The sequence below is a fragment of the Corvus hawaiiensis genome, chromosome 3 (genome assembly GCF_020740725.1).
Source record: "Corvus hawaiiensis isolate bCorHaw1 chromosome 3, bCorHaw1.pri.cur, whole genome shotgun sequence".
Classification (NCBI taxonomy): domain Eukaryota; kingdom Metazoa; phylum Chordata; class Aves; order Passeriformes; family Corvidae; genus Corvus; species Corvus hawaiiensis.
In genome coordinates this window covers 60,981,055-60,994,426 of record NC_063215.1, presented here as the reverse complement: position 1 = coordinate 60,994,426, position 13,372 = coordinate 60,981,055, and the positions used below count along the sequence as shown (strand labels likewise).

The 13,372-nt window shown below is 37.2% G+C and overlaps 1 protein-coding gene across 8 annotated transcripts in view; it reads left to right on the top strand.

The window, feature by feature from the left end:
• The window catches only part of RGS17 (regulator of G protein signaling 17), a 73,095-nt gene extending 61,388 nt beyond the window's left edge, over positions 1-11,707 (top strand). For 4 of the 8 annotated variants that reach the window (XM_048297893.1, XM_048297886.1, XM_048297887.1 and 1 more), the window contains 4 exons: positions 2,995-3,084; positions 4,950-5,184; positions 8,216-8,337; positions 8,579-11,707. In XM_048297893.1, coding sequence (XP_048153850.1) covers positions 2,995-3,084; positions 4,950-5,184; positions 8,216-8,337; positions 8,579-8,678 — 547 coding nt within the window. In that variant the 3' untranslated portion in view covers positions 8,679-11,707. Of the gene's footprint in view, positions 1-2,994; positions 3,085-4,949; positions 5,185-8,215; positions 8,445-8,578 lie in introns of those variants that run through there. The other 4 variants (XM_048297894.1, XM_048297891.1, XM_048297890.1 and 1 more) reach the window with 3 other exon arrangements.
• Positions 11,708-13,372: the final 1,665 nt, after the last annotated feature.

The following is a 13,372-nucleotide window of genomic DNA, read 5'->3' as shown; positions in this document are numbered from 1 at the left end:
GATAGCTTCAATGATGGATTAATGTATCAAGGACATCAGCTCCAGGTATGCAGAACACCTTTGCTTCTGTGGACTGCTTGAATTCCACAGAGAAACGTGAACAGATAGGATGTTTCCAGCTGAAGACAGCAACATAGGAAAGAGCAGTGCAGTGTTGTCATTCCAAGTTAAAAGGAAGCAATCTGTTATTGTGATCAGTTACTTAAAGGCTGCTTTCAAGCTAGCTTTGCAGTCACAAATGCTTAAATATTTAATTATTTCTCTAAGAGATCATGAAGCAGTTCCTTGAGTGAAAACAGAACATGCCTGAATTGAATGTACTTCAGTATAAGAATGATAGTTTCATTCACAGGAAAAAACATATCAAAAGTAACATATTTGATGGAACTCTAGCCTTGATGGATGAAGATAAACAGAAGTTGAAATGTAGTGCTGGTTTTGTCACAGGAAACATAATGCAGAATTTAGGCCAAGATGCATTACAAATGTAGCACAGTTTTAAATGCAATACTCAAACGTATTCCAACCCAGTATGACACTTCTTTGAAGAGTTCTCTATTTTGCAGCGCTGACTAACTTCAGCCATTAAAGTCCAGTTATGAATGGTGAGATGAAGGAATCAGGGCCAAGTGTGTACCTTGCATTGTCACTATGGTATAGATACCAGAAAACTGGTATACTATGTTCCAGGCCCACAATCTGAACTCTTTATTGAGGTTTTTAAGAAAATCAAAGTGCATACTGTCTATCAGTTATTCCTTTGATAAAAAAACATTGCAATGAAGTCAACATGGCCTTCTTGTTCCTATTCCTATTTCTCTTATTCACCACTCACTACTTCACTATTCATTGTTTCCCCTTCATCAACCCATGATGGTTTTCCCAAGTCTAGCAGAGATTTTGCATAAGCAAAATAAACAGTATTTGATCCCAGATAACAGATTAAATTAGTAGTGTATACTGACTGCTCTCAGATGAGTCACGTTCTACTTCCAGTAAGACTCTGCATCCAAACCTTGAATGTCTAGTGCTTGACAAGTAAATTATTTCAGTACAGCTTAGTTGTTGCTCATGTGATGAAGGAAGGAAAACAGGCAGCTTCATTCTCTTTTAGACAGACTCAAATGAACACCCTATTGCATTTGCAACCTACACAGGCTGTTTCCTCCTTCCATGGTGTTATTCTTCCATGGAACCAAAGGACACTCTGTTCTCTGCACCCAGCAGAGAAGACAAATGCTGCTCTACCTATGGACTGCAAAGGAGGGAAAGAGGGAGGGAGGGAGAGAGAGCTTTGTGCCTTCCCTGCTTCTCCCTCACTCCAACTTTGTGCTCTGTCCAGATGCAAGGTGACCCTAAGCAGTTACATGTGTGGACTTAAAGATTACAAGACAGAAAGAAAGTGGATGGTCCCTTTTTTTTTCTCCTCCTGTATATGGAACTCCTTTCTGTCTTTCCTGGGTGCTCCCTCTGTAGACTGATGAACAACAGGTCAGAGGAGACAGAAAGGCTTTTTACCTGCCAACCCCAGAGTTCAGGATGTGTTGTTTCTCCTGCAGCAGTTGATGACACCCTAACAACCTTAGCAGCACTGGAGCTGCATTCCTACGCTGTAACAGGGGAAGCAGGACCAAGGGCCTGAACTAAGGTCTTGGCAGGTAAGTGAAGGAGCAACCAGTATCAAAGAGCTTCATTTGCAAGTGTACGTCTTTGTAATGTTTAAGTCTTAATATGTGCTCTGCTTTACCTGGGAGCTTAAACTTCCAGTTTTTAGAAGAGTATTTGAGAATACCTATTAGCTCTGCCAAATGCTTTAAAAAATGTTGAAGAAACTCATAAATGCAGAGAACCTATAAAGAAAGATTATTTGTGCTAAAGATGTCTCAGAGCTGGGATTTCTTCTTAGAGCTGAGCAAAAGTTTTTCAGATTAGTGGGGGAGGGAGGAGCTTTATGCTACAAACGTATGTTTTTTAGCAAGACTTAGGGTGACTGAGAGCATCATTGTATGGTGAATATTTAATATTCAAAATACGAGCTGGAGATTGGAAAGGGGATTTTTTGCTTGGTTGCTTGTTTTCTCTCAACTGTACACATTTCCTGATGAAAGGAAATTTCCATCTCCTTACTACATTCCACTTCTTAAGCTTAATTATCAGAACCAGGGTTTCCATATGAATATCTATGTCACTCAAAACATACTTTATTTCAGTAGTTACCAGGAATTGTGGGCTTGCTGGCAATACCATGTTCCAGAACATTCACAGAGAACACACACAGAGGAAGTCTTCACCACTACAGCAAATCTGATTTAAAAGATATTTGCAGAAAAATAAGTGATTCTAGTTAGCAGCTCAAAAAAGAAAAAAAAAATTAAAAACATCCTTGCATAAAGGAAGTCTTTCTTTCCCATGCTTGTGATAATATGAGGGTAATGGATGCCTTTCTGCTCAGAGGCCAGTATGTTTTATTTTTTGGAATGGAAAACAAGTTTAGGTCAGAAGAGGAAATCATAAGGAGCTGCCACATGCTAAGTTCTGTATCTGAGCCATCTACTGCCACTGTATCTCGGAGAGAGAAAAGGGAAGATTCATAAAGACGGAAAAACTATCCAGAACTGGTGGGGCATCAAAGCCCCATCAATGTCCAGTTCAGAAATTCATATCCCCCCTACTCATACTGTTGCTAGCATTCTCAGTTAACTAAGTGAAATCACTCCAAAAGTCACCTCTAAGTATTTGCCCATATTTCAGTGGATAAACTGTGAGCTTCTAAAAAACTGTGTGGTAATAGCATGTGGTAATAGCAACTGTAAATTAATATTCATCAGAGTTCAGGGGAAAAGTAATTGTAAAAGTTTTTCTCCAAAATTTTAGAGGCAAGAGTGAAAAACGATACCCTATATAGGTCTATATCTTTTAAAAGTTTGCGTTACTATAGTCATTGTTTTAAATTAACTTTCTCTAGACAAAATAAAGTGTTGTACTACATTGCAGCCTCACTGTTAGGAATGAAGAGAGAGGAGACAATGCAGGAAGGCCAACACATACGACCAAACTGGAGAGTATCCAAGTCATAGAAGAATGGTAAGTTGGTCAAACTGTTGTGTAGTAAGTATTTTGTCTTTAACTAATATCAAGAATTGTCTTGCGTTTAATTCTTTGGGAATGTCCTCTTAATTGCTTTTCCTCCAAAAAATTCTGTATGAAAGGAAGCAAAGTCTGTCCTGACAATGAAATGACAGCAGAGACATTTATAAGTCAAGCTTATTTACAGTTTCTTATTTGTGGGGAAGAACCACTGGGAGGAATGGAAGGTTCATGGGTGGTTCCATATGTGAGTCTCTATAAGAAGCCTCTGCTACCTGTGAGAGCATTTTTTCCTGTCTATCCAGACAAGAAGAAAAACTAATTGTCACAAGTGTACTTCATGACCAGATTTTTAATATGGGCGCTTTCATAAAACAGCTTGAACTATGGTTTCACTGGAATTAACCAAAAAACATATACCTTGCAAACTGGGTTAAACACACTGAAAGTCTGAGCTTCTACTTCTGTCTAAAGCTTGGGCCCATCTTTATTGTGTGGGGAAAAATGGTAATCTATCAGGGGCCCTGAGTTCTCTAATCCCATAAAAAGGAAATTAAAACTTTAAAGGACATATATGATGCCAAAAACAACCCAAACAACTCGTTTCCTTTATTGCTAATCATGGTCTTTTATGAGAAGACAATATGATAATTTTCTACAAAATACTATAGTGAAGAGAGCTTCCCAACAGACAATAAGGAAGCCCAGGTTGTTTGTCAGCCCCATCCACCTCAGCAGGTTCTTTGCACTCTCCTCAGCAGACAATGCAAAGTCCTGAGAGGACTGTTCACCTTAAAATCTGTGTTTAATCTTTTTTATTCAGTTTACCATTACTTTGCAAGATAGTTTAAACATTAAAAACTTTGTGATTTATCACAAATAGCTTCCCATGATCCAGTCTGCCTTGCATGCAGAGTAGGAGTTGATAAATTGACTTGAACAGAAATTATGTAGACAAATGTCACTTATTGTGCATCACGGTTATACAGAAGCTGTTGACAACAGCTAGTAAAGCTCTTGTGTTAGATCAAGAAGGAGAGGGTGAGTGCTCAAAATTAAGTTTGAAACTATGTTTAACTGTTAAGTAACCTGGAGAATTACTTTCTTAAGCTATTCATTGGTACATTAGTGGATAAGGGAGGCAAGTAAGTCCGATCAGTTACCCAGTGCATCTACTGGTAAAAGCCACAAATATTTTCCTTCAGGAAATGGGAATAAGGACTTTTCCCCATTTCTTCTATTTCCAGTTTTGCCAGCAAAATCCATCACATCTCATGCCAAAAGATCATCATTCAGGTCAATAGCATGAAACAGAAGGAAGCTTAGCAACCCTTAGGTGCAAGCACAGAGAAATATGCTAATTTAAAATCTCTCTGAATCACTACTTTGTTGGGCATCATTAGTATGCTTTTGGCTGCCAAGAGCCTTTTGTTTATCTTGTTCTTCCTAAACCAAATCATGTACTGTCACCATCAGAGGCAGGCAGGGACATCAGGTGTCATCTAAACTCCTCATGAAATAGAGTCTATTTCCAGTTTCTTGGAATCTCCTTTAACTGCAGAGGCAGGAATTTATTGCTGTTGTGGGGTTTTGTCTTTGAGCAACATGGCTAAGAACACTACCAGAAAACTCGTAGAAAGTCAAGTGCATGTCTCGTAACATTAAACACGTTTAGTGGGCTATTGGGATAATGGATGCACAAGTGAAGAGCAAATGAAATTCCCCTGTCACTGCTGAAGCCTTGTTGCTTCCAGTTTTCACTTTAGACTAAAGTGCAGTTGAAAGGAGAATTTTTGGATGAATGTACGAAAACACTGTTACAAAAATAGTAGCATATTTGTAATGATATTTGCTTTTTGCAGCCAAAACCCTACTGCAGATGAAATTTTGTCTTGGGCTCAGAATTTTGACAAGATGATGAAAACACCAGCTGGGAGGAACCTTTTCAGAGAGTTTCTTAGAACGGAGTATAGTGAGGAGAACCTGCTTTTCTGGCTTGCATGTGAAGATCTGAAGAAGGAACAGAACAAGAAAGTTATTGAAGAAAAAGCAAGACTTATATATGAAGATTACATTTCTATACTATCACCAAAAGAGGTAAAGCTGTAAATGTTACATTTGCATTTTCTGTTATCCCAGAGCAGAGACGTTATATCCTGGACTGCGAGGTGAGGGTCCGAAAGTCTGTCATATAAAAGTCTTAGTGTGAACAATAAATCAGGAAAGGAAGGGACAGAGACAGTAGAGATGCAGGCACTGGGCCATTTAGCATTACCAGCTGCAACACATCCAAGTTTTCTATAAGGCTCAAAAACTCCAGTAAGAGAAGGCTGAGAAACAGGTTTGCTTCTTTAGTAATGCTACGTCTGACAGAGAGAGGAAGTAAGTAATGCAAATGGATTTCTGGAGAAAAAGCACGAAAATTAAGGAATTTAAATCAGAATCATTATAGATTTATCTGCTGCTACAGCTGTCTGGGAGAAAATCCAAATTTCCGCTGGTTATTCCTATGTGAGAGTCCAAGAATGAAACTGACATATTTTATCTAATGAAACATATAATATCTAGGAAATTATATAAGATTTTCTTCAACCCTTTAACTGACATAGACAAATTTTGAAATTATCTTTGCCTGTAGTGAAGAAAAAGCAAAGCTACCAAACCGTGTTTTGTAATACAGAGAGATATATAAATATATAAGCACTATAGAAGAGTTTTTCTTAGGCCACATCATGTACCTTTATCTTCTTCGCCTTGTCTCTGTGCATTGCATTTGAATTCCTACTCAATGGCATAATTTATGCTCACTGTGGACCTTGATTCCTACATTTTACTTCTTCACTGCGTTCAGTAATAATTTGCAACTTAATCCATGTGAATGAAGCCAAGTGATTTATAACTCCATTATCTTCACTTGTGCCATAGTGTCTGCTTTTGCTTTGGGGTGAAATACAATTGCCAGTACAGCAAGCTAATAATAAATTTTTCTTCTAATACCATATTTTTACCAGATAGGTATGTGATGAATGCTCAATTGTCTTTTTAAGCTAAGACCAATGAGCATTTAAAATGCAGACATTAAGCATTGTTTGACTTAGAGTTTAACAAAGCTACTCGCAAACTTGGTGCACTGGATGCATACAGATCTCATCAATCCAGTTGCTCCTGCCCATACTGGAAATCTTAGGAGGCAAACAAGAACTGTTTGCAATGCATTAGAACAGCATGGGAACTGAAAAATTCTTGTTCATCCAGGCATCCCATTCCAGATGTTACCTTTTGGCATAAGAGCTGAAATATTTAGCATGACCCATTCAGTGAAGAAGTTATTGAGGCAGAAGGTCTTAGTGTTCTAAACAGATACTTTGTATTCATCTGTTTAGTAAGAAAATACCTTTAGTAATCCCAACTAGTTTTGCCATCTGGCTTTAGTGAGTCACTGAAAAAATACAATGCAAATTAACAGTTCCATAATTAATTTTGTTTTTTGCATTCTCTAAGTGCAATTAACTTTTATTATGCTCAGTGGCTCAAAACCCCACTATCCTGCCAAATTTGAGGGGTTTTTTATCCCAGCTATTATGTTTGATATTGAAGAACCAATTAGATGCACAAACTGGTTTTGTTGATTTAAATGTGTGTGCCTGTGTGTCAGGGGGAGAAATGCTTAAATCTTAGTGTGTCCTTTCTGTTCTGCAGAAATGCAATGGCCTGGGCTTGAAAGCTATTCAAACACATTATGAAGACACATGGTTGCAATACTGCCACTCAAAGCTACCATAGCACTGTAGTCCTGCCCACACTCACTGGCTGAGCAGCCCCAATGGTCTCTCATAGTTGTGTCTTGTATCTGATAACCAAGTGACAGCAAATATTGGAGGAGAATGAGCTTGTCTGCTCTGTCAGTAGCATACTCCAATATGCCAACAAACCAACAATGCCAGATCCTACAGCGGGTACTGAAGATAGAATGAAAATGTATATTTAATTCTCAATGCTGTACCACATCACACCAGTGTATTTCAGAGTGCTTCACCATATATGAAAGCACAGGCTCACACATCCTAAGATATTCTGCATTTCCATCTTGGTTACCATCCTTCATGTGTCAAGGTATCTTACATGGAGCTTTCCAGGGTTGAAGTCAATCCTTCAGAAAGTATGAATATCTTCCTGTGGTTGCAGAGCAGTAGAGTCAGATTGCAACTTGGTATAAATCACAGTATCTTAACTGATCTCTGCTTGGCATTTCTCTACTCAGGAGTTTAGCCCTTTTCCTCTTAGCTGAGTAAATCCTTGCTGGCCCCAGTGGGCTTTGCTGCTACTGCCATTTCATTTAATCCAGAACGCATTAATTTACTAGGTTTTAGAGCATTTTATGGATAAACTGTACATTCACTCAAATTTCTAAAGGATATTCTAAAATCATCTGTGCATTCATCCCAAGCATAATATGTCCTTTTCTGCCTAGGCACAGGAGTTCATCACAAATGGTAAGTAAATGAGAAGCTAAAACTGAAACTTGCTATCAACTTCAATATGGATATATGATCTCCTGAAAGTATAAATTACCAGATGTTAAAGAATCCTGAAAAGAAGAACAAATCTGAAATAATTAATATTAATGGGGAGATTAACACTATAAAAATGATAAAAATGCCTGGGTAATTTATAAAGAACAAGCGTAGTGCCTGAAAAAAAAAACAGAAAAAAAAATCTCTAGGGCAGCCAGATAAGAATGGTGAATAGAAATCTTCCAAAGGTTTAACCACAAATGCTCAGAAAAAAACCCTGCAGCTCTCTGAATGAGGGTAATTCAACATTCATTTCAGAAAAGTAATTTTAAATACATATAAATTTTTAAGGTAAAATAATATATTTTCAAAAACTGCAGCTGCATTTCACTGTACAGATCTTAGGATGGATGCAAAGACCAAATCAAAATTGAAATAGAGTTGATGGTCTCAGTGCATTACACAGCAATTGTGTGATGATTCTGAAAGAAGCACAGAGCATTACTTGAATAACTGATAAACTCAGCATGTTCAGTGGAGCCCTGAGAATTAAAGATACATATTACAGCTTTTCCACTGTTACTGTTTTATTATTCTGTGCTCATCTTCTTCAGGTTAGTCTTGATTCCCGGGTGAGAGAAGTGATCAACAGAAACTTACTGGATCCCAGCCCTCACATGTATGAAGATGCCCAGCTCCAGATATACACCTTGATGCACAGAGACTCTTTTCCAAGGTTTTTGAACTCTCAGATTTATAAGTCTCTTGTTGAAAGTATTACAGGCTCTACTTCTGAAACTTAGTTTTAATTTTCAAACAAAATAACTTGATTTTTTTTGGGGGGGTGGGTGGGATGGAAGAAAAGTAGTTTAATAACATCTGCAGCTGGGTTCCTGGAGAACTACAGTTTAGCACTACTCAGGCTACTGTGAAGAAAACAAATACATATTATGGTCTCTGTCTACATTTTTACCAAGGTCCTTCTTGCTCAAGATGGCGTGGGAGGGGAACAATGGATTTGCCAAAATACATTTGTTTCACACTCCTTTCACCCTACTGCAGTCAAGATTGCAATGATGTATTTGTAGTTTTATGAACAGTCTCCTTGTGTATCCTCACACTGCATGTGCAAGGTAAAACTGCTTCACTTACCACTTAGTTGTTGCAATATTTAATCCAATAACATAAATTATATCTGTATTTAAAAACTTTTTTTTGTGCAATACAATCCTATGGTACATAGAAACAATTGCAGCAAACCAGAAAGAGGCTTGCATTTTTTAATATCACTAACTAAAAAGCCAATTTTTAAGGTGTAGCATTACTCTACATGCTCTACTGAGTACAATACACTGACTTTTTGAAGCCAATATTTCTGTACAGAGAAAAAGAGCTATTTATCACTGTTTATTTAAAATAAATCAAGCGGAGGATTCCTCTGGGTGTTCACTGCCAAAACTGTGGCATTTTCATTACAGAGTTTGCAATGTCAAAGAAAAAGAAAAATAAAAGAAGAAAAAAAAAAGCACAAATCACTTAAAGGGATCCATTTCTGGGTGACACAATCTATGCGCTGATATTGTTTAATTGTTAAAAGAACAAAGATTTCAATGTACATTTCAGATGTCAGATACTGTAATTGATTTATTAAAGACTGGCTATCCAGTTCTAACACTGTTGTATAATGTTATGTACTTCAGAAAAAAAAAAAAAAGAAACAAGAAACAACACAAAAAGCTTGATAATTTAGTTTTTTGAATAAAGAAATTTAATAAAAGATTGCCTACATGTAGCATTTTAGAGCATTTTAGAACATTTTGATGAATTGCATCTGTTCTGTAAGATATTTTTTTTTTGAAAGCTAAATCCGGTAAAAAATGTTTTTAAATGAAGTAATGTTTTATGAGGTGGCGGGTTAAAGAAGACTTATCTTAGCTTCTAGCCTCATTTATTTTGAATAACTCCTTGAAAACAAGGGGTTTGGAGAGTAATATTAAACCAAATTTCAAGGGCTTCTAAACCCACAGATCTTACCCAAGCAAAATGCCTACAGAAACACAATGGGTATCTTTCCTGGGTAAAGATTCCTGTACTGAGCCCTTAATGAGAGCTAAGGCAGCACAGTACTCCCATCACTAGGCTGCCATGGTGTTTTTAATAGGTGTTTGCTTGGCCTTTTTATCAAAAATTGTCCAGTTTCAGGACACATTTTGATGTTTAAAGAGACAGTGACTTGGAACTTAAAAAAACCCCATCTTTCATACCTATCATATACAAGCAAAATGAGTGTTAGCATCCCTCATAAACTGCTAAGATATACCAAGAAATCGCTCTGAATACTTGTTAAATATATATATATATGTGTGTGTGTGTATATATATATATATTTAATACTGACAACCATACTAAGACTTAAGAGGCAAGGTTCTTCTCACTTACATAGGACTGAAGATGGCATAAGCCCATCGCTTTCGATTGGACTGGAAGGTCTGGCAGTTGTGTCCTTGAGTGGAATCTGGCCCAAACACAGTTGGCTCCAACCACTCAGTTACTTCCTGCGGGCAGCGTCCGGTGCCGGCTTTGGTGGGAGCTGCTGCTGCTGAGGCAGGTCTGCGGGGACACAGTAACTGGGAGGATGCAGGTCTTAGTTTATCTTCTGGGACTTATTTTTTTCCCTTTGTTTTACTACCTCTCATTTTCTTAATTTATTGAACATGCTTCAGATAGCAGGTTTGGGGAATTTTTTTAGTCATTCTTTTTACTTGAAACCTGTGTGCTTTTTTTGGATATATATATGAACAATTTAACAAACTGTTTCTTAAACTCATTTGGTTTTGTAATTTATATAGAATTCAGGAGATGATTAAAAGGGCTATTCTCTATTCCCTATGCAAATATTTTAACTGTTGTAGTGTTTGACAAAATGGGATCTAAAACAAAAATCTGCAAAGTGGAAAAAACAAATCTGTTTACAGTGGCATTGCTGACTATCCTACCATATTCAGCACTTTTAAATATTGTTATTTATGAAAATGTAGTTTAAAATGCAAGACAAAATATTTATAAATGTTTCTTTTAATAAATACCTGTTTTGTCTGAAAGTGCTACCGTGTTATGACAACTTTATTCATGTTGGTTAGCTACTTACCATTATGAATAAAATATTCAATTATTATACTGATAGAATATGAGCTATGATGTTTACAAATCCTGAGGGGGGAAAATTCAGTGAGAAAGGACTGCCTCCTTCTACTGTGAAATTCTGTTAGAAAAAAAATTTCTCACTTTTTTCTTAATTGGAATTTAACTATGGTCCTATATATGTCTAGTATCATTTGACTAGTTATATTTACTTGGTACTAAACATATACAGCATCATATATGTATATATTTACATAGTGTAATTTCAAGTTGTTGGTGTTTGAGGCACAACACATTTAGTGCACACATCTAAGCAATGTGTAAGAGACAAAACTGCATGCATAAGTCTTGACAAATGTAGACTTGAATATTCTTAATGTTACTATTTGATGGTGACCTGCTAATCATAAGCTATCTTTATAAGATATTTCACACAGGTAGAAGTTCTTGTCAACACAGACAAGTCATCCTTTCATGACAGTTATAAAGCTAGATGTGCAGGCCCTAAAATATTACCTTAATTTCTAGCATAAGATTCCAAAATCTGTATTTGGAAACTGTGACATCATTTTGAAAAATATTACACCAATCTTCAGTGTAATACAGCAATGAAATCACGTTCAAAATTTATTGTCTAAAATCCTCTATTGGGAAGGATTTAAAAATTAAACATAGGATGTAAAGTTTCTTTCTTGGAGCAAATGCTCATATTAAAATGTTTAATATACATTTTGTTTATCGGTTTGGGTTTCCCAAATTTTTTTATGACAAAAAATGGATGTGGTCCAAATGGACAATAAGTCATGGTGTAACATGATCTCATTGCCTATCATACAGTTCTTTGAACACAAATTGTAAAACAGTCAAGCTATTAAACTGATTTATTGTGCATGCAGTGTACAATACACTTTGAAAAACTGCCTAAATACACTTATTCTATAGCTTGGAATAAAATAAGTATGTATATAACTTGTATTTCAGTTTTTCATGAGAATGTATATAGCAAGTGCACTACAGAAAGTGAGTTATGTTTTTGTCACTTTTGCCAAGTGTTTAAAATTTCTGTCAAATAGACCCTAATGCCAAAGAGCCAAAAATAAGCAGAGCACTTCTGTACCCTCCTGTCCTTCAGGCTGCAAAGAAGCTGAATCTATATTGTGTTACACGTGTTCAACTTAGCTGTTTACAGTCGGCTTTCACGTAACTGAGCTTAAAGTAGCTTGGGATACCCAGGATGAAGCAAAACATACAGACAGTATTATGAGCATTCAAATTAGCCTGAAGGCACATGTGGTATGAAGGGCACTAGAGGTTTGATGGAGAAAAGACATTTGAAAAAGAAAAGAAAAGGAAGATGGCTGCAGGTTAAACAGCCACAGCATGGTACTATGGAAATGTGGCCATAGTGTGTCCAGGTCCACAGCCAGTCCATAACTCACTTGAGTACCTGTAGAGTCCACAGTCCATTTGCAGGACGACAGAAAGTGGACACAAACCAGACTTCAGCTAGCAATAGCTATTTTTTAAATTAAAAGCATGCTGAAGTGCTGCTAGGCTGTGGTCTAAACCAAGCAAATAAAGGAGACCTACACTCTACCTTCAACAGCCAGGCTTTAAGATGTCACCTCATGCCGAACTTGATTCCCTAGGCAGCAAATTCAATTACAAGGAACATTTGTCTGTGGAGCCAATACCTAAAATCAGGTGGGGGGCTTTTTCAGTAAGAGCAGCTTGCTGGACTGACCATGCTGTGAGCCCACTCAGGAACCCACAACTTCATATGCAGGAAGTGGTTGCAAAAGCCATTTAGCAGAAGTATTCCACACCACCAATTCAAAAGCAATCAAAGCTGATACAAGAAAGTCTCTAACTTCAGCTACTCTCTACATCACAAGGAGTAAAGCCTCTATTTCCACTGTGTCTGTGAGCCTTCTCCTGGCATTGTTGACCCATCCAACAGAGCCTGAGTCCTTATCAAATCCAACAAAGCAAAAAATTAAGGTTACACATAGACAGACAGCTGCAATGTCTTCTCCAAGTTGATTTGAACCATGTCTAACTACCAGCTTCCAAATAGGGTTTTTCTCAGCCTATAATGCTGGGTTTTTTTAGGAGACACAAGAGTAGCACTGTAGCACATCCTGAGACTTGGACACAGCACCAAAAGTCCGGTCCTGTTCACCAATTCCCTGAATACATGTGCAGTGACAAAGCATCAGCCCTGTTCGAACATGTCCTGAATACTTCTGCCGGCAGTACAAGTGATGTTGGTGGGATGAAAGAACAAAGCTGGACAAAAATTTGACAGAAATAGGGTCTGCATATTACTTTAACATTATACCAAAAGCCAGGTTTGCCCCTTCCTTTATCCATGAACTCACTCTGTAGAAACCCACCCTTTTCATTTAAAACAGGAGTATGATTCTGGTGATTCAAGTGCTGACCATCAGTCTCAGACTACTTTCTTTCTTTTCTTTTTTTTAAAAAAGCTTTATCTTAAATTACTTCTTACTCTAAATTTCCTGAGTTTTCCATAGGTCTCTTCACAAGCTGGGCTCACACAGCAGTTAGACTCTCATTCATTGTTACAGAACATCAAAATATTATGTCCGTTAAAGCATTCATTTGGT